The 21,588-nt window shown below is 42.5% G+C and overlaps 2 protein-coding genes across 3 annotated transcripts in view; one reads left to right on the forward strand and one right to left on the reverse strand.

The window, feature by feature from the left end:
* The first annotated feature begins 321 nt into the window (after positions 1 to 321).
* Positions 322 to 14,803, forward strand: LOC111867422 (testis-expressed protein 47). The gene is made up of 6 exons (XM_023857274.2): positions 322 to 513; positions 4,628 to 4,798; positions 8,014 to 8,127; positions 9,470 to 9,625; positions 13,414 to 13,573; positions 14,650 to 14,803. Exons 1-6 carry the CDS (start codon positions 451 to 453, stop codon positions 14,778 to 14,780), a joined length of 795 nt encoding a protein of 264 aa, XP_023713042.1. The 5' UTR covers positions 322 to 450; the 3' UTR covers positions 14,781 to 14,803.
* A 5-nt stretch (positions 14,804 to 14,808) lies between these two features.
* LOC111867421 (tyrosine-protein phosphatase non-receptor type 2) overlaps positions 14,809 to 21,588 on the reverse strand; it is a 28,419-nt gene continuing 21,639 nt past the window's right edge. The window contains exons 10-11 of one of the 2 annotated variants that reach the window (XR_004513350.1): positions 16,164 to 16,265; positions 14,809 to 16,009 (exon numbers count right to left, since the gene is read on the reverse strand). Coding sequence is in view for 1 of the 2 variants with exons in the window: in XM_033752688.1 (XP_033608579.1) it covers positions 16,226 to 16,265 (40 nt within the window). In the remaining variant the exon portion in view is untranslated. Of the gene's footprint in view, positions 16,266 to 21,588 lie in introns of both variants that reach the window. The other variant, XM_033752688.1, reaches the window with a different exon arrangement.

Below are 21,588 nucleotides of genomic sequence, written 5' to 3' on the forward strand. Positions count from 1 at the left end.
TGCGAGCGAGGGAAGGAAAGGAAAGGAAAGGAAAGGAAAGGGATCATGAATAAAGCATTGGTTCGTTCTGTTCAGCGAATCTGCCTGTGGCCAGACTGCACACCTCAGCTCAAAATGGAGGTGGTCAGTTCACGCCCCAGCCGCTTTTAACCCGGCTAAAAACTCCTTGCTACCCATTGGATGGGAGGCTGGGTGGGCCTCAGAGCCGGTTTGAACACTGAAAAATATCTTGTCTCTGCCGGAATCGAACCCCGGCCGTCCAACACGTAGCCCGTTGCTATACCGACTGAGATATCCCGGCCGTATTCATTTTCCTCTTTCCGACACGAACATCGATTTCGTTGTTACGAGAGGCCATGCTGGTTTCCATGACAACTTGGAAGTAACGCAACACGCGTATGGTGTTCGCTCCTCAACTCTTGGTGGTCTCATAACAGACGTGGCTCGGAAATGACTCAGAAACAGACATCGCTTTACGATGTGGTGAAAGAGAGGCTCCGAAAGGGACAGAGGGTAAGATGTTTGCACTATTCGCTACTTCTGAACTTAGATACAAGTGTTCTGTAAGCCATCCCGAGGCGTGGCCTCCAAGACTGCAATGGCTTGTCGGGTACTGAGGGGTACTGACATGTCAGCATGCTAGGGCTGGCAGATTCAAGTCCATATGCTACGGCAGTACCAGAGCCACCAGATCTCCGAGTCCGTACAAGAACAGCCGCCAGCAAAACACGGCACTATTGCTTTCCCTTTCGTGTGATAGTTACCATTTTCCGGGCACGCGGTAGCGTAGTTAGTTGAGGCACTATGCTACAAGCCGGAAGGTCGCGGGTTCAAGTCCCGATGAGGTCATTGGATTTTTTTCAATTGACCTAATCCTACCAGCCGCACTATGGCCCTGGGGTCGACTCAGCCTCTAACAGAAATGAGTACCAGGAATATTCTTGGAATATTCTTAGGGGTAAAGGGCGGCCGGCGCGTAGGGCTGACAACCTTGTTGCCATCTATGAGCCGATTGTCTAGAACAGTGTTCCGCAACCGGTGTGCCGCGGCACACTGGTGTGCCGTCACAAGGTGAAAGGTGTGACGCGAACTTTTACCTATTGTAAGAAATTAATTGTCGAATTTTATTCGTTTTATTTTATCCCAGTTACCGTGTTTCATATGCTTGTATTTTATTCTCAACCACTGTACTGATTAAATAAGATGATGCTTGTCTATTTTTATTACATACCGTGATTTTTTATGTACAGTAATGTTGTATTCTAAGAAACTAAACGTAAATTATCTACTCACAGTTGTTGTTATATCATAGTTTTCATTATTGATTTATTTTTATTTTTCTCGCATCTACGCGGCTTCTTTGATATACTTGCCGCGTGTTCTGTGTATGTGTTTTTCCCTAAAACTGGAGGGATTAGCAAGGGTTTCCCTGTATTTTATTGACATGTCCCGTGACACTGAAGCAATTATGAAGGAGAAAATCAAGGGCAGTCAGAAGTTCTCGCTTCACATCGACGAGTCCACCGACATTAGCGGCCACGCACAACTTCTTGCTTACATTCGATACATCGATGGAGATATAATTGCAACAAATTTCGATTTTTGCAAAGAACTTCCCGAGCGAGCCACCGGTGAAAAAGTATTTCATGTCACTAATGAATATGTGTTACATAATGAATTAAAATGGAAGGATTGCGTTAGTGATTGTACAGACGGAGCCGCTTCTATGACAGGCCGTGTTAAAGGATTTGTTGCTAAAGCACGCAAAGTAAATCCTAACATACGATGCGATCATTGCCTCATTCACCGCGAAGCTATTGTTGCTAAGTCTTTGCCATCTTCTCTGAAAGTTGTGCTGGACGAAGTAGTAAAAGTCGTGAACCTCATCAAATCGCGGCCCCTAAATTCGCGGCGTTTTTTCCCGTTTTGTGTCAGGAAATGGAATCAGAACACACTACACTCCTACTACATACAGAAGTCGTAAATATTTGAACTTAATTAGGAGGTACGTGCATTTTTGACTGTTGAGGGGCATGAGTACGCGGATTTATTTGCAGATGATGAATGGGTATGTAAGTTGGCATATCTTTCCGATATTTTCGTATACTTGAATGAGCTGAACAGAAAGATGCAAGTTAGGAAAGAAAATATTCTAACTAATATGAATAAGATACAAGGATTTATAAATAAGCTGAATTTGTGGATATAGAGAATTACGGATGGGTCGTTGGAGATGTTCCCGGCTGTATTGCCACTTGCTGACGGCAATAAAGTGGTGATGAACACAATTAAAGAACATTTAGAAATGCTGCAGCAGAAATTCAATAAGTATTTTGGAGAGAGTGTACAAGATTTCGACTGGGTTCGTGATCCATTCGTTGCGAATTCAGAATATCTTCCGATTAATATACAAGAGGAAATTGCAGATTTAAAAGCAGACAGAACATTGAAACTAAAACTTCTCGAAGTGCCTTTGGATACGTTTTGTTGGCAATAAGGAGTGGATACCCGGCTATCTCCGAGATGGCAGTTAATGTGTTATTGCCATTTTCAACTACATATTTGTGTGAACTGGGCTTCTCGACGTTAAGAGAAATTAAGACATCAAAGAGGGAGCGGCTCAAATATATCGATGAAGAAATGAGAAATTGCGTTGTCAACGATTCCACCACGGATCAGTCGCCTGTGTACAGCTACGCAGGCGCAAGTGTCACATTGAAGGTATGAGTAGAATTACTGTATTTACTTTAATAGTAATAGAAGTGTATTGTCTACACTCTACAGGGAATTAAAGTTAATTAATTGTTAATAAATGTACGAGTCGATTTCTGTTTAATGATAATAAAATAACACTATAATAACATTATAGTAATAAGTTAATCACGTTACGTATTTATATTAATTGTCTGATATCATGCGTTTTGCGGGGGAATAACATTTTGGTGTGCCGTGTTGAGTCATGGATACTTCATGGTGTGCCGCGAGTAGAAAAAGTTTTCGGAACACTGGTCTAGAAAATATGGGAACCTCAACATCTCCCAACCCTATGAGCCTCCACGGCCTGAGGGATACCTTTACTTTTACATTTAACTTTTTCATGAAAGGCAAGCAGCCGAAGTTCCCTTTTTGTAACCGACAGACCAACGAAGAGTCCGATGTTGTGGCCACCACCAATGCTTTATCACTTGGGATTGTTGGGTGTCCGAACTTTGCCCATCGTCCGTTGTTCACAACGTTTCGGAAACTGGACCTATTTCCCTCCTGAGATGTCCTCTCTGTTGGTTCCGATGGAAGGAGCTAACCTGAAGCACTGGACAATTTTCGTGTTCTTTAGGATACCGGGTGATGGACAAAGTCCAAAAACCCAGTAATCCTGAGTGTTATACACCATGATCAGAACCCTTCATGATCCACATATTCCTGATATATTGGGTTTTTGGACTTCATCCATCGTCCTGGTTTTTAAGATAACTAATAAAAACACGACGTTTCGGGAACTTGATCTGTTTCCGTCCTCAGGTGAAGGAAAACACCTATTCTGTTGGGTCCAGTGATTGAGGCTAGCTCTTTCTAACGGACCCAACAGAATAGGTGTTTCCCTTCACCTGAGGACGGAAACAGATCCAGTTTTCGAAACGTCGTGTTTTTATTAGTTATCTTAAAAACCAGGACGATGGATGAAGTCCAAAAACCCAATATATCAGTGTGTTATACACCATCGTCAGAATCCTATAGTAACTACCCACATATTCCTGTTTTATATTTTGAACCTTCCGGGGTGAGAATATCGGTCGGGGCATTTCTAGCCTTATAGTTTCTCACACATTACTTTAAAATGGGCCTTGACCACTGCCTTCTGCATATTTCTCAGTTATCTTATCATTAGCCACTACCTACATAACCTATGCGGTTGAAAATATGACGTTAAATAAAGTATGAAGCGTCACGGTGTAGTGAATAGGATTCCATTGTATTTCCAAGGTTTCCCGAGACTTTATCATAGTTTCCTCAGTCCCCCCAAAGCAAATGCTCTTATATACCATAACATAGGCCATGATACAGACCTTCCAGATAATTTTAAATTTATTTGTTTTTCTGGCCCACTCTTTTTTACGCGCTTTAGGAAACAAAGTTACAAAATCGCGTCTGTCAGCCTCGCCATGACAGTGTGACACACCGCACGCAACAATTCCAGAACGGCTAAATAATTTTAACTAAACTTTACATCGAGGGTTTGTATCTGTCGACATATTCCAATTTTGATTAAAATGGAACACTAATAACGGGTCTTTACCCGACTGAGTTTTTAGTCAATTAAGAGCGTAATTCGCCAAAAAATTTATCGGCGCAAAAAAAATATTTCGAACAAAATCTGCAGATAGAAATGAAGCACAGACTTTATATCCAGTAACCAACTTCCGTAATTGCTGCGGAATTCGAGGCGATTGAACGTACGTTATCTTTAATGTCTTACATGAAACAGGGGAGCCATCTTGTAACGATACGCATATATTTCCTAACTTGTTTCTTTCTTGCTGTAACCACATTCTACAATTCGAGATTATACACGACAACTGAATTTCCTGCTTTGCTTGCGAGAAATGAAGAAATGGTTTGTATGAACCAGGTGACTTATCTCCACCGCATCACTTACGTGGGGGAGCACAGTTTCCGTGATGATCCGACAGTGAAGCAGCTGTACGAAGAAATCATCAGGGACATGAACTCTGAGGACCCTGACGAAATCCTCACAGGATTCCTGCTGTGCTACGACGAGTTCTTCGTACATATCTTGGAGGTGAGTAGTCGGCTGTAGCAGGGGCCCCGGGACGACCACAATGTGGAGGACCCCATAACAGTAAAAACAGATCTGAGTTACCGTATGTTGTTGATGATGTTCTCACTGATTATAATAACTAAAAATACTGTCACGTATTGTAACTACTAGACGGGGTATGGATTTGTGAATGGATTTACAGACCACATGTATACACCACTCGGAACTACACTTTACAGTTCACTGACACACACACACACAGACTAGTGTCCTCAGTCTATTACAATCTCCATTAGCCGTTTCCTGGTAACGGATTTAACACAGTTGAGATTCTTCAGCGTCCCTCTCAGGTCCCATCTTCACAGCCGCCCGTGCAGAAATTTTGTTAACTGAAAACTCAACTGGGTCCCAGGCTGGTGGCCATTTCACACCAAACCTCCTACTTTTCTTTCACAGGCTGACTTTCAGATGAACTGACAATTAAATTCTCCCATCAACCAGCCACTTCACGTCTCTTTACTCAGCTTAACTTCTGACAACTGACTGCAGCTGACTCTACGTCTAAGTCTTATGTTACGACCGACGGTCAGTCGGCCAGTCTGTCTTGGAATAAAGCACCCATCTGGGGCTTATAACCAGATTTTTATTACTCTCAGACAGTTGCAGGTGTTGATGTCGGGCGCTCTCTCTGACGAGAGGACGGGTCTGTTGTTTACGATCGTTGATGGTCCTCGCCAGCGCTGTCATTCTCGGGTCCAAGTCCAGTGGGACTTGAGACCATATTTTACTCTCTCAGATTGGAGACTTCCCTTTCTGTCGCCTCCTACGAATCGCAGGGTCACGGTGGAGGTATTTGCCCCCGCCTCCACACGGGTTATTGACTACAGCCAGAGTCAGAGTTACTTTAAAACTGGCAATTTACCGCCAATTAGTTCTTCTTGACGCCAGGCCCCTTGAGGCCCACGATCAAATACTTTTTCCGACTAAACTCTCACGGTAATAGTCCTTATGTAACATGCTCTCTTACTAGAAGATGGGTTTGTCTCATGAATACGCTTGGCCTTTCGTCAAGTGTATATTTCGCACATGTAGCGTGTTACTGAAAATTCTTCCTTTTTCACTGCACACAGTTCCTCTGTCAGTACAGGCTTTACAGAGCATGTCATGCGATTAATTCTTCCAAAAACTTCTTGTTCTTTCTGTTGTTGAAGAAATACAATGGTATCTACTTAAATACTTTAAGCACTAAATTAGTTCTTATTTCAGTTAATTTCTTATAAAAACAATGGAAATTCATATTAACTCAATATAGAAATATAATAGAGTATGTAAATTTTACCCAGTGCGAACCAAAATGCAAATGAAGGTGATAACGTCAAGGTAAACTTGTTTATTGTGCTTCGTGACGTACCGGGCATCGGGCACGTATGAGGTGAGTAATTAGAGATACTTTAGCAGAATTATTCTGCGTTAGCCATTTCGCAAGGAAGTGCCTGTTCTAGGCGACATGTGCCCCTTAATCACTGTACAAACACGTGAATAGTAATGGGGCAGGAACCCAACTATGAATGTTCTGTTACAAGACTTGCGTCAGTAACAACGGAAGACGAAATCAAACACGAAAACAAAATTTCAAAAATCCAGTCTGGAATATACGTCTTATGAATCCAAATTGCAGTAGAGTTTTCGAAACTTGCGAACTTCTGTGTTGAGTTATACGAGTATGCATTGAGACCCAAGTAGATTAAAATACCAAAAAAGAAAAAAACAAAAAAACAAACTATTCTTAAAATTCTACTTGTTCTGTATGGGCGTGAAACTTGGAATCTCACAGTAAGGTAAAGAACATACAGCGAAAGTGTTGGAGAACAGGGCGCTGAGAATACGTTGGACGAAAGGGGAAGGAAGTGACAGGGAGTTGGAGAAAACTGCTTCAAAACTTGTACGCCTCGTCCGAATATTATTTTTTTTTTTTCCCCTGGCACTACAGCCCCAGTGGGCCTAGACCTACCTCCATGAACTCCGTTCACTTCGGTTTTTCTAGATCTTACACATATGGTAGGACTCCCTGGGCGAGTGATGAGCTCGTCCCAAGGTCTCTACCTGTAGACAAACACAGAGAAACGCACATAAACATCCATGCCCTGAGTGGGATTCGAACCCACGATCCCGGCTTCCGAGCGAGCGAAGACAGTGCATGCCTTAGACCGCTCGGCTACGGTGACCGGCCCGAATATTATTACGGTCATCAAATCAAGGGGGTAGAGATGAGAGGGGCATGAAAGAGAGGCGATGAGCCCGCATAACGTTATCGTCGGGAAACCTGAAAGAAATATACTATTTGGTAGGATAATATTAACATGGATCTCAAAGAGACAGAGTGGAGTTGTGCAGACTGGATTCATTTGGCACGGGATGAGGCCAGTGACTGGCTTTTGTGAATAAGCTAACGAATTTTCTGGTTCCATAAAAGCGGGGAAATTAACCATTTTAAGACGGAATTAATTCTAAATAATATACAAAATTTCAGTCCCTTGAGGCATTATGCTATAATCCGTAATGTCACGGGTTCGATTCTAGATGAGGTTATTGGATTTTTTCAATTGATCTAATCCTTCTAGTCGCATTATGACCCTGGGGTCGACTTAGCCTCTAACAGAAATCAGTACCAGGAATCTTCCTATGGAGAAAAGGGCGGCCGGTGCGTAAGTCTGACAACCTCACCGCCATCGGTGAGCCGATTGCCTAGAAAATATGGAGCCTCGATGTCTCATAACCACTCATAGCTATGGGCCTCCACGGCCTGTTACAGGGATACCTTCACTTTTACTTTATTTTTTTTAATCTCACAGAAAACGCATTAGGTCTCCGTTACGAAGCCCAACCGGTTAATGCTGTTTAGGGAAACAGTCGCTGTTTATTGTGAGATCCACACGGAACACACAAACACGCTCTGTGGGCGGAGTACAGAGTTTTAGTGTCTTAAAACAGGTGGTAAATATAATAACCACTGGGCTTTAAAGAGCTAATGACCACTGTCTGGGCCACTAACGGCCCCTCAGGGACTGCCCTCTGTGGAATCAGCCAGTTGAGAGTGGCGCAAATAACCAGTTCACCAGAGTGGACTTTAAACCCATGAATGCAGCAATAGCTCAGTCAGAGCCGGAAAAGATGTCCATCACTGGACCGTCCACATAGTGACCGCTAAGAACACTGTTAATTTTTGACAATTCCAGGGATCCGAAGAAATGATTCTACGGCACCTGCACAGGATATACGCCCTGGTAGACGGGGGCGAAGCCCGACTTGGCACCATGAAATTGCTGATCGCCTGTCATAACGTACGTCAGGTAGGTGGCACATTTCTGCGAGACAACTGAATCAGGAACGCAGGACAAAACCGTAAGAACAACCAAGCAATTCTTTAAAAATTCGGCAAAGTTGGAATAAGCAACAGATTCAAAAATGTCATTCATAATGCAGTTAAGAGCAGACAAAATTTGCGAAATGCTTGCTGTCATTTAGTTCACAGTATTTTGTCTTCCGTTAACTGACTCTTTTCTGTTTTCCTGATCTGTCACTTTCATTATTATGGGGGAATTATTATTACTTACTTACTTACTTACTTACTCATGGAGCTGAGCCCTTCTTGAGGAGGTCGCAATTCTGCAGCCACTCAAGAATTTCCCAGCATTTTGTGGAACCCCAAGTTTCATCACCGTGTTCACAAGTGCCCTCCACTGGTCCATATCCTGAGCCAGATCAGTCCAATCCATACAATCCCATCCGATTTCTCTAAGATCCGTTTTAATATTGTTAACCGACCTAAGCCTTGGTCTTCCCAGTGGTCTCTTTCCTTCCGGCTTTCCAATCAATATCCTATATGCATTCTTCTTCCCCATTCGTGCTACATGCCCTGCCCACCTCATCCTCCTTGATTTGATCATTCTAATAATACTTGGAGAAGAGGACAAGTTATGAAGCTCCTCATTATGCAGTTTTCTCTAGCCTGCTGTTACTTCATCCCTCTTCGATCCAAATATTCTCCTCAGCACCCTGATCTCAAACACCATCAGTCTGTGTTCCTCCCTTAATGTCAGAGACCAAGTTTCACACCCATACAGAATAGGCTAAATCACACAGTTGTGTATATTATTATTAGTCTAACAACTGTCCGGGAATGTGGAAAAGAAAAAGTGGCGATCCAGAATAGGGAACAGCACCAACGCTATAGCTTTGCCCTTTTTTTTCTGGAAAGGGGGCGCTAAGGGGAATATTTGGACTTAGGAGAGAGGCAACGATAGGAGAATGGAGAAAACTGCATAATGATAAGTTGAATACATTATATTCTTCGCCGCAAACTCATGAACCACATCTGGTTCTATGGAGTGTTGTATTTCAATTGTTGATCGACAATAGAAATGTCTCGAGAGAGAATATAAATATAGTTAACAGTGAGGGGATCTGTCACCAATACATGTTCTGTTACTGTTCGGTTTTCCTCACTTCATCCCACAGGAAATAGAACCTGTTCCCACTTCAAATACGAATTCCTAGAAACAGACAATAGATTTGTGTCTGCAATAAATTACTGAAACCAACGAAGAATACATATAATAGCCCAGAATGCATCTGGATACTGTCTTATTCTTGTTCTAGCTAGTTTTCTGTTCGGGTTTACCTTATTTGCAGAGATTTTACAAACAATGGGCCGCGCGTACTACTAGACCCCCAACGCTCCTTCAGGACATTGATCCTGCGTGCGAAGCAGAAACAACATGGCGGCACGTCAGAACCTGCATCACCAAGCTGCACCAACTGTCCAAGTTCTTGAGCCAGCGAACAGGGGTCAGTAACCTCAACTAGGCGGCCTCCGTAGTCTAGGGGTAACGTTCCCACCTCATGACTCAAGGTACGCGGGTTCAAACCCGGCGGAGGTCGTGGAAATTTTAAGGGCGGAAATATTCAGGGAACAAGTCCTCCGGAAGGAACTTTAAGCTGTGGGTCCCGTGTCGTAGATTTACGGCACGTAAAAGATCCTCATGTCTCTAGGAGACCTCTGAGCAAAATTAGGCAAAGTTTCCCGCCCAAGTAGTTTCCAATCGGGTACCACTGCCAGAAGAGGGCCGACCTCGCTGGCAGAATGGGGCTGATAGAGAGCACCAGTACTGGAAGGGTATGGCGACAGTAGAAATTAAAGGGGGACGCACAGTGGACCAATAACTGGTCTAAGTGCATGGGGAAACGCACCCCCTCTAATAATGAATGAATCTCAACTAACTATTCTCCTGCGCCTAAGCACAACTCACTGTTGCAGAATGTGGGGTATTTCGGAATCTGCGCATGTCCGGGAGAATGTTTCAAAGTTCAAAAATAGTTCAATTGTTAGCATTGACTGAATACAATTGTATATACCACCTGCTTTGACACACCAAAAATCTGCATTCTGCCCACAGTGTGTATCCGTGTGTTCCGTGTGATTCTCACATTAAACAGCAACTCTTTCCCTAAACAGCATTAACCAGTTTTGTTGCGGTGACGTAATGCGTTCTTAGCACAATGGTGCAGAAGTCAGGATACATTTCATAGTTTTCGCGTACATTTCTTTTCTTCTCCCGGGCACCAATGTGGAAGGTGGCCATTTTGAAAGTACAAAGTCGTAAAGGCCCTATATTTGCGAAATTATAAAGGTAACTGTTATGGTAGTCACGTAACGTAGGTAATGAAATGATGTGATTAATGGATGTTTCCTAGTTTCAAACGTGTCCCAAATTTGGCCCCACTCTGCACGTTAAAAGATGAACTTGAAATGATGCTGACAGGAGCTCAGACAATGTAGCGTACAATGATGGGACGATTTGTGAAGGATGAATTGGAAAGGGCGTGGAAAAAAGTGATCGTGGCTTAATTTGAGGCATTTTGCTAGAGAGACTCAGGAAAACCACGGAGAACCTCAGTTACGACAACCACTCTCGTAGAATGCTGCTTGTCTTATTTTATATCGTAAATCTTGACCAAAATGAAAATAAGACAAGCTTTTTTCTTTCACTTTATTCTAATTGTGATTACGTCATTATAAATATCGGCTTCAAGGATACTCAACAGCTTGTTTTACCAGCTATCCCTGTAACAGGCCGTGAAGGCCCATAAGGTTGTGAAACGTTGAGGGTCCCACATTATCTTAATCGGCTCAAAGATGGGGGTAAGGTTGTCGGCCTTACGCGCCGGCCGCGCTTAACTCCACAGGAAATATTTTTAATTAATTCCTGGTACTCATTTCTGTTAGAGGCTGAGTACACCCTAGGGCCATATGAAGGATTACGTCAATTGAGAAAGTCCAATGACTTCATCGGGACTTGAACTCGCGACCTTCCGGCTTGTAGCATAGTGCCTCAACCAACCATGCTACCGCGAGCCCCCATGTCTACAAGTAATCTAAATATAACTTTATAATTGACAGACACAATTACTCAACCACTGGAGGTCGAAATATGAAATATGGCTTGCAGAGAGATCATGGACGTGTCTGTATGTTCATGGCTATGTTTTTGAGTCTGTCAAAAATTAGAAGCCTGGCAGCGATGAGAGGATTTGAGATTGTATTGTACTACAAGTACATACAAACGTATCAGAAAGGCCACAACCGAAGTTGTTCAAGAAGATTTGACCACTTTAATATAACAGGGGAATCGAACTCCATGGAACTTGAGCCCTTCATAAGAAGCCACTAGTCGCCCAGCCACTCAAGAAATCCCCAGCAGTTTATGGAACCGGAAGGTTCATTAACGTGTTCACAAGAGCCCCCAACGGCTCATGTCCTCAGCTCATTCAAATGTACAATTATCCTGATATTTCACCCCAAAATAGTAATTCCTGAATTCGATTAAGAACCACGCCACAAACACGTATGGGGGAGTGGAGGCATAGCTCCGCGAACTCTTAATCTCGGTATAAAATGAAGGCGAGTAGTCAGCTTCACATCCCTGACGCTTTACCACCAGGAAGAGTTGGGTCTGAGGTTGCGTGGAACCCAGGCCCGGTTTTGGCGCTTTTCCTTTGCCGAGAATCACACCCTGTTCATCTAGTCACTATACTGACTGAGCTAACACACTCCCCTCAATATAGGACCAACACCCAGAATATGGGGACAAGTGCACTTAAGACACAGCAGGTTGGCGTAGCGGTAACTCTCTATCCTCGTATTCGGGAGGTGTTCAGTTCGAATCTAGCCCGGGACACAGGCTATACTGAGGTTTCGCATGTGTTTATTCATCCCCTCCAAGCATATGCCGGAAAAGTACCAAGATCAGTGAGCGACCTTGCTGTACAGGTTTGATATTAAGTGCGCAATAAAGCAGCACAAGGGCAAGTGCACTTACTACGTTCTTACTCTTCAACGAATTACATAAGTACAATTGTAATTTTATTGCATTACGTTAAGGTGTTAATATGATCCACAAAATAGGAAAGAACGTCATAAGTACACTTCGCACCGTGACGAAATTATTCCCAATATGTATCCTTCCTTCAGGGCAGCGCAGCAACTTCTATACTAATTTGAATCAAAATCAAATTTAATATTTATGGTCCACGGCTCAAAAGTACTGTAGCATGTAAACCCGTTGCTAAGTACTGACTCTGTAAACAACGCCCGCTGCTAGGCAACAGATTCCTAACAAGCAATAACTGAACTTGAACAACGAGGTGTGGTGTTTTCTACGCGGTCCGTGTCGATGTGTTATAGGCAGGACAGGTCCAGAGTTTCGTTGGTTGAGTTGGAGTCTATCAGAAGAGTAGGAGGCTGGCGTGAGATGGCTGCTAACCTGAGAGTTAGTTCACTGCAGGGAAGCGAACAGTTGGTTGGAAAATAAGTTAGTCAGAGAACTGCAGTTCAGCCATTGTGAGCTGTTGCTGTCAGAAGCTAATATCTGAAGCACTTGGATAGTTCAGGAACCCAGAGCAAAACACACATCTGCTGTTGGAAGCCATTGCCAGGTAACGACTTGTGGAGGCTGTAACAGACTGAAAACACTAGTATGTGTGTGTAACATTGAACCGTAAAGTGTGGTCATGAGTCGTGTGTTAAATTGTACAATAAATCGAGTCACCAAACCTAACTCCACCTATAGTTACTCTCACACATGACAGTGTTAAGTTATGTAAACACATGGGAGAGCAGCATTTTGAGGAAGGTGTCTGGAGAATCAGAACCAAGAACTGGAGGGATTATGCAAAATGCTTAATCTACTAACGAGTAGTAAATAAAGAATGTTGGAGTGCTTGGAGCATGTGATCAGAATGGATCAAACATGGCTGGCTAAGAAAATGTATTAATGTAAACTAAAAGGTATAAGAAAAGTGGGAGGGCCCAGACTTCAGATATGCAAGGTGAAGAGAATGATTTATGAGAGTTGAAAATGAAGTGACAGAGGCAAATACTAGAAAAGAACTGGCATTTGCTGTAAAGGAGGCCAGGGTTCTCAGAGCACTGCAGAGCCAGGAAGTAGGAGGGGATTTGTAGCATTTAGATTTTTAAAATGTGTATTTCGCTGAACACAGTCTGCCCTTGGCTACATCAAGAAATATAATCCTGCCTCATTACTGTTGCTTCAAACTTTGGGCCACATTCTGTGCAGGTGGCTCTGAAGACTGTGATTGACCGTTTATCAGAGACAGTGCCAACTTGTTTGCCTGAGTCTGTGCTCCTCAACTTCGTGCTACAGTGCAAGTCTCTCCCCAACCTGCGGAAGTACATGAACGCGCACTGTACTATATCCACAAGTGAATCTTACCAGGGTAAGTACTCCACTGTTTCAGCATGCATCTGCCAAGCCCCTTCATTAAGACAGTAAGTCAATAAAATATCTTTAAGGATGTATCATCAGCAGGTAACGATACAGATCATCGCATCATCACTAGAAAGTAACTAGACTCTAGGGACCAAAATCACGATACTGGGGATCCAGTTGAATACATAGGGCCTTTCTTCTGTAAAGTTGCCTACTCAAGGTATGCTGTATCTTCAAAGACGTTTTCAACAGACAACTGACCATCCTGTAGAGAGGAAATGTGAAAATATTGACTCAGTTCAACTGATTCTGGATATAATGAAATGGTGAAAGGACTTTTGTGAACATGGTGAACAACCATTTGATTCTGTAACTTCACGAGGAGCTGACCACTCACCTCAAACTAGTGCCGAGGCCAAGAAAACGTGTCTATACATCCACTCCCCCATTCACCTTCATTGCGTAGTGCTTAATTAGTTAAGTACAGGGGAAACTTCACCTTTACCTTACTTAAAAAGGAAGTTCAGTAAGCAACCAAGTGCTGAATCAGAGATGGAGCTCCAAACTTGAAAACAAAGGTTGTGATAACGTGCTGCTTGTTCACGGCTGTCACACACATCAGGGGGTTGTGACATATGAGTATGCAGCAGAAAACCTGCTCTAATTCAAGTCTGTCCGACACATTTTCTCACCTGCCTAAGATTCTGCAGAGAGAAGGCCAGCATCTGTCTGTGGGGAATTCCTTGAGCAGGTGAGTATTCATTTTATGCAATTATAGTTAATTTAATGTTGCCATCAGCAGCTCAGATCATGTGGTGCGGAATGACAGAATGTCTAGTGAATAATGAATTGTAAAGAACGTGAAAATGGTCGTGGTTTTATCTGGCGTACTATCCTGGCATTTTCTTTGAGGCAACCACAATGACCTTGGTCATGACAGCTGGTCTTTGGGCCTAAGTTGAACCCATGATCTCCCATTTACGAAGCAAGTGCACTAACCATTGACCCCAAGCAAAGAGTCCAGTGGAGCAAGTAGGGACTTGTCACAAGTGGTGTTACGTATTTACAAGTGTTCTATTTCAGAAACAGTGTGGCCCATCCCAGGGGAACTTGTCCCACTCAACCTACTAGACACTGAAGACCATAAATTCCTGTGTGACATGGATGTGATGACAAGACCACTTCCACCCACAAAAGAAGATTCCCAGTCATGAAGAAATACAGTGACTGACACTCAACATGTGTGAGAAAACATTTATTTATATAAAGGACAGGCGATAATCCAGACAATAAATCAACGGTCTACAAGCACATAATGCATACATAATATTATAACATTTATGTAACTTGAGACTATTAAATCCTGAAGAACAGATCCTCCTGGCTGCAATGCTGTGCAGTACAGAGACAGCACAATGTTACTCCAAAACGTCAGGCACTCCCCGCACTACACAGCGCTACAACCGAGAAGAGCAAACATTTCATAGTCACCACTATGAGAACTTCAAATGTAACTTCTAACCCTTATCTTGTAACAAAGTATTGCATGACTGCAATTGTTTCAAGTTCAATACCCTGCTAAATCACCTAAGTTCTTCTTCTCCTTACTGGCACTACAACTCTGTGTGTGTCCCAGCCTCCTCTTGAGGTTTCGTGCCATCAGTTTCTCTGGGGTGACATCATCAGCCGCACAGCCAGCACCCAACCTGGGGAACCAGGGACTGCACTTCATCTGGCATGGGCAGCTCTACCAGGAGCTTACTCTCCCACCAGCATTTGGTTCCACAAACCTCCTCTCCACAATGAGGTAGTAGTCCTCAAGGAGGACCTAATATTGTTAGGATAGAGGCACCTCAAAGGCTTAGATAAGCTGGACATATAAACTGGATGAGATCAGTTATGGAAAAGTATTCTGCCATCTATCGACAGCCATGTCCTGTCTTGTCAGAACTATGTTATGCTCCTCCTGGTGTCAGGTCAGGGCAATTCATGGTGATGTGGATGCCCTGGCTACAGAAGGGCTGAGCTGCAGTAGGAGAGGCACTCTGAACACCGGGTATGACTCATCCAAAACTCTTCGTTGAAAGACCTTCACATAAACTGTCTAATCCTGTTGCCCTTAGACAGGTGGCCACTGTGCATTGAGGCAGCTCCTACATGTTACGGGCCTCTCAGAAGGTTCCATATGCAGGACACATGGACAAGAGGAATCCTGCTATATTATCAATGCCCAGCTAGATACACTGCCTTCAGCTCTGCACGTGTGAAGCCGAGAGATGTGAAGAGGGCCTTGGACAAGATGGTTCTGGCTCTGCTGTTATCATCATGACTCCGTGAAGGGCTCTAGTAAGATCAGCAGTACACAACGGCCCAGTGCTTGTGGTGGCTGAAATAGCTGGCCCCTCAAATCAACAGCCAAACTACTCATCGCATTTGTATGTCACTACAGAAATATAACAACAGAAGAATGATTCTCTACATGGACACCAGCACTGAAAGAGTTAGGTGTATTTTGACTCTATGTCTTGAAAAATTATAAACTTATTGCACTAATTGTGGTTACAAAACTGAGAGTTATTATAACAACTGGAACTCACCAGAAATCACTTCTACTGTTCAGACATTTTAATCTTCTTATAAATTATTTTCAAAGTGAATGCTAATCTTCATCTTCACTTCGCTTCCGCTTGACACTCGACCTGTAAATGAAATAACTGGAATGACTGAGAGAGCTGCACGAAACAACAGTGCTTACTGGAAATAACATTTTATTGTTTAAAAAAAGTTCCTATCATAACCACATGATATAAACACATGGTACAGTGTAGAGAAGCCAACTTCAGTTTTAACACCCTCTCCTAATGGTACTGTCTTTTCTGTTTACAAAACTGGGTATTCTGATTGGTATGACATTCTGCAAAATACTGCTACAGAGAAACAAATTGACAAGTTACACTTTGCTATGAAACATCACATGACATTCTACAGTGTTCCACATTCCTACGTCAGTGATTCCCAAACTGTGCTGCAGATATAACATTCTGTAGCAGCAAATTTCAAAACAGAAAACAATCTTACTTCACTCAGATTCTTGTCAGAATCAAATTACAATTTTTGATTCTGTCCAAGGAACTCTACAGGTTGCAGCTTTGGTTTAAGAATCTGATAAGTAATAACTTCCAATCTTTCAAGCTTTGCTAGATTTTTTTAAAATAAATTAGTGTAATTTGGAACAGTTACACAACCTCACAGTAAATACAACCTACAGGTTAGGTCCTCCAAAAAAAAAAAAAACAAAAAAACATGTTCTTATGGATTTTGATTCGTTTCTAGAATAAACTCAATTAAAACTCTATAAAGCATGAAGCTTAACCAAATGATATGGTGTACCTCCCAGAAAACACACAGCATCTCCATTAAAAAGATCAATTTGTTATTGACTGAGAACACAAGAGGTATTTATTGTGAGAAACAAATGGAACATATAAATGCAGTGAAATGCAGAGTTACTTGATGTTAAGGAAGGAGGTACACAGCACCACTGTAGTTTATAAAGTTAAGAACATTTAGACTTGAAACTTCAGTATCTAAGGGTATCCATTTTGCCACATGCCCACACAAAGTTGGACTGGCAACAAGACAAAGTATGGCAGCCCTGATGCCACTGAGAATTCTACCATCATCATCATTTATATTTGATCAATTTACTGCCAGGAAAGCAAAACCCCTGCTGTCAATAATGTCAGGCATAAAACAGAAGAGTCATGCAATCTAACATTCTTAGTCTTTCACTGTACTGTCCTTCATATATCTGCAGTTCTTGGTTTCAGTTTGGGATTCCCTCTGAAAACACTGACACTAAAAAGGTCACACAGACAAAGAAAGGTTGGGAAACACCATTCTACATCAACTATTTCACACAGCAGATATCAAGAAGGGTCATCTGACTTACATATAAAGACAGTATGTAAAAATACAGTTCCATTTCAGATAATAATGAACATGGAAAAGTATGAACAAATGTTCTCATACAAAGTCACAGAAATACAAAATACATTGGTGAAGTACACTGAATGGAAGTTGTGTGTGTGTTCTGTGGTCCATCTTCATTTCAGTTTTATATAACCAGGAAGAAGCATGGCATGTAAAGAGCTGTAACTCCCAGTACAACAAAATCCTCACTTAAATTCTGTGTAACCATATTGTCGATAAATTTGCAGAGCAGTCCTCATGTTCTGCAATTGGATAGGCACTTTCAAACATTCTGTTGCCAATCATGCTACGCAGTGCTCCACCACACCAAGCCACATGTTTGAATCTGTCATCTTGCGGGAATGTTACAATACATAAACTAACACATTATGACACTTTCCTTTTGAGCTGAAAAAGCAAGACTTACTTAAAAAACAGTTCTAAATAGGAAATGCAATAAAAACTTGTTCACAAAACATATATCTTGAAGTTAATTTTCTAATTCTCTGATATCGAAAACACAACATCGGTGTAAGATTCATATAAATTACAGTGAAACCCCCATTTAAGGACTGTCTGGAAAACAGTGGACCTGAATGTTAAATTTAAAAAAATGTTAAAGGTAAGGTAAAGCTATCCCTGTAACAGGCCGTGAAGGCCCAATGGATTGTGAGATGTCGAGGATCCCACATTTTCTCTAGACAATCGACTCACAGATGGAGGTAAGGTTGTCAGCCTTACATGCCAGTCACCCTTTACCCCTCAGGAAGATTCCTGGTACTCATTTCTGTTAGGGGCTGAATCAACCCCAGGGCTATAGTGCAGCTGGCAGGATTACGTAGATTGAAATAATCCAGCTAATTGGGACTAGAATCCGTGACCTTCCAGCTTGTAGCATAGTGCCTCAACCAACTACACTACCGCGTGCCCCAAGAAAAATGTTAAACGGAGAAAATTTAAAACTGAGGCTACTGATTTAGGGTCACTGAACTGAGTGATGAGGTACAACCCTAATTCCAGAACATTAAACTGGGGTTCCACTGTACATGAGATTTCAGGTTTTCAGAGCAGTGAATATTAAGATTACAGGGTTGTGAGATGAAATGCCATGCAGACTGGTAGAGGTACCACACTACACAGCATTACATCCCATAAGACCACAATTTTCATATAAAATACAACTGTACATAGTCCCAATGGACTCTGAGGCATTTCTCAAGTCATGGGATGAACATCATGGTGGCTTTCCTTCACTTGTTTCCAGCGCTAAAGCAACATCTGGGAAGCCAAAACTGATAACTAAGAACAGTGAATCAATGCTTAATATTCCAGAACACTGTTATCTTCATCAGGCTTTAAGCTCTGTTTATTTACTGCATGACAATCAGAGGCAAGAATGCAGGAACTATCGGACTAAATCTGACATTGTGCCAGATTATGATGTCTGTCAGCTCAAGTCTGACACAGGATCTGTGTGTTCCCTGAATCTTGGCCACACAACTACAAAAGCCTCAAACCTAAGTCCATGGCATAACCCAAGGCAGAAACAATGTCCCTTCATTTTCTACTATAACTATTTCATGAATGATATCTGAGAGCTGTAATGTTACGAAATGTTTTCCATCTTCCACAATTGTCATCAGTTCACAAGTGAAGAAATCTGTACAATTAACAGATGTAAGAAATCAAAATCTGCGATCACAATCCTATTTCAGCTTAACAGTTATGTCACAAACTTATGGTAAATGAAAGTTCGTCAGGCAGGGAGAGAAACAGAGACAGAAATATAAGATTGTGATGATGCAAGTTACTTCATTCAGACATATCATGCATACAATCACATTACTACTTATGGTGAGGCCACAGAAAGAAGTCTCATGGACTGAACCCATCCATATCTTCTTCCAGCTGTTATGCTTCTCCCTCCAGCAAACTTCCCCACATTACCTTCCACTTCTATAATCTTCCCTGGCAAAATTTGCTTTGGGCTGACTGACACGGAGAAGAGAGGGATGAGAGACTCACAACAGCAGGCAGTGATGAGAGAAGCATCAACTACAATCACTCCACCATCCATGGGACATCTTTCCATGGGCTCAGCAGACATCAGTATTGCTGTTATCACAGTGTTATTGTTATGAGTTCCTCTCACTAAGAGTACAGTTCACCATCACATAATCACCACATGCCACAGCAGTGGGACCTGAGAGGAAGTGTACAGTATCAATACTGAAGCCCGTCTGAATTAGCTCCAATCACATGATAACGCTACAACGCAACCAAATCACGCCCACCAACTGATCTCAATTCTAGTACATGAATCACACTCAATACAGTTTTCAAACAGCAAACAATGACTGAGATGTAAGTTTTGAGGTTTTCACGGCGATGACAATGAAGAAAGTCTTCTGGGTTTAGGCACCGTGTATTCTTCGTTTTGGCCGACGTTTCGGAGGAACGTAGCGCCTCCATCTTCAGAGCAGTTGAATGGCTTGGAATGCGGAGAGCAGTAGCTGTGGTGATAGGATGTGAAAGGTGCTGCTTATATACGAAGTAGGCAGGGGGGGTGGTTAGGGAGAACGGACCAATGGGAGCAGTGGGGAGCGATTAAGACCATATATGGTGTGTGTTGATTAAGGGAGGGGGGGAGAAACGGCCAGAGAATCCAGGAACCTTGAGGTCAATAGCACTAGGAAGTACTGTAGACAAGAAGAACCGGTAGGTTGGGGACATGCTATTGACGTCAATGACATGACGAAGAACTGGTGTGGCTAGTTGAGGGAAGAGATGCTACCATGTCTGTCGAGATTGTTGAGAGCGATAAAGGCCATATGATGTAGTGTGCTAAGTTAGGGGGGAGGGGGAAACGGCCAGCGAATCCAGGAAACTTGAGGTCAATGGCACTAGGAAGTGCGGTAGACAAGAAGAACCGGTTGGTCGGGGACAGGCTACTGACGTCAATGACATCACGAAGAACTGGGGTGGCTTGTAGGATTTCTCTTGATGGAAGAGATGAGTGGCTTCCATGATTTGTTGAGACTGAACCCTGTTTCCTTGTTCATGTTGTTAGGATGGAGCTCGATCTCAACGGCCTCCAGGATTATGCGATCTAGGTAACGGCTCTTACTGGTGATTATGGCGGTTTTGTGAAACTGGATACGGTGGTTTCTCCCCCCCTCCCTTAATCAACACACACCATATATGGTCTTAATCGCTCCCCACTGCTCCCATTGGTCCGTTCTCCCTAACCACCCCCCCTGCCTACTTCGTATATAAGCAGCACCTTTCACATCCTATCACCACAGCTACTGCTCTCCGCATTCCAAGCCATTCAACTGCTCTGAAGATGGAGGCGCTACGTTCCTCCGAAACGTCGGCCAAAACGAAGAATACACGGTGCCTAAACCCAGAAGACGTCTTTCTTCAATGACTGAGATGTTTACAAAGTAAGTTCTTCACAGGGATACTGCTGTATGAACAAAATTCATTTACAACTCATAATTCAGCCCAAGAAACACACAATGTGTTACTTTCCACAAGTGTTTATCATTTGCTAACCCTTTCACTGCCAACAGTATGTATGGCATCTGCCACACTAATCACAAAATATTTATTTTCAGCTCTGCAGTGTCCTTTTCCCACACTCATACGATAACAGGCGAACTGTCAGAACTTGCAAAACGCAGCACTGAAAGGGTTAAAGTTGTGCTAAAACTTGCTTGTAAGAGAATCTCAAGGGACCTGAACAGTTTTCTTTTGAACACATATACATGACAAAAATACTCCACATATTTATGCTACATGCATTGTTATGAAACTGTAGTCATTTTCAGTAATTTTTTCTTCCTCACTGTTCCTCTATAGTACTTTAAAGCATTTTGAACATGTTCTATCAGTTAAGACTGTCTCTCTCCCATTTGTAATAAAGATACATTCCTCCCCAGATAAATGCCCACAAGCAGGGTATGAAAATATATCTCAGTTCAAGAAAATGACTCTAGATGGTACCAAAGTACCGACTTTAAACAAAAGTAATAATATTCTTACATA

The sequence above is a fragment of the Cryptotermes secundus genome, unplaced genomic scaffold (assembly GCF_002891405.2).
Source record: "Cryptotermes secundus unplaced genomic scaffold, Csec_1.0 scaffold423, whole genome shotgun sequence".
NCBI lineage: Eukaryota > Metazoa > Arthropoda > Insecta > Blattodea > Kalotermitidae > Cryptotermes > Cryptotermes secundus.

What these genes read in the sequence shown, in the direction of transcription:
- LOC111867422 (XM_023857274.2), top strand. Translation starts at nt 451, where the DNA reads ATGACTCAGAAACAGACATCGCTTTACGATGTGGTGAAAGAGAGGCTC. An exon ending in GGCTCCGAAAGGGACAGAGG is followed by an intron (nt 514 to 4,627) that starts GTAAGATGTTTG and finishes TGTATGAACCAG; the next exon opens with GTGACTTATCTCCACCGCAT. An exon ending in TCTTCGTACATATCTTGGAG is followed by an intron (nt 4,799 to 8,013) that starts GTGAGTAGTCGG and finishes TGACAATTCCAG; the next exon opens with GGATCCGAAGAAATGATTCT.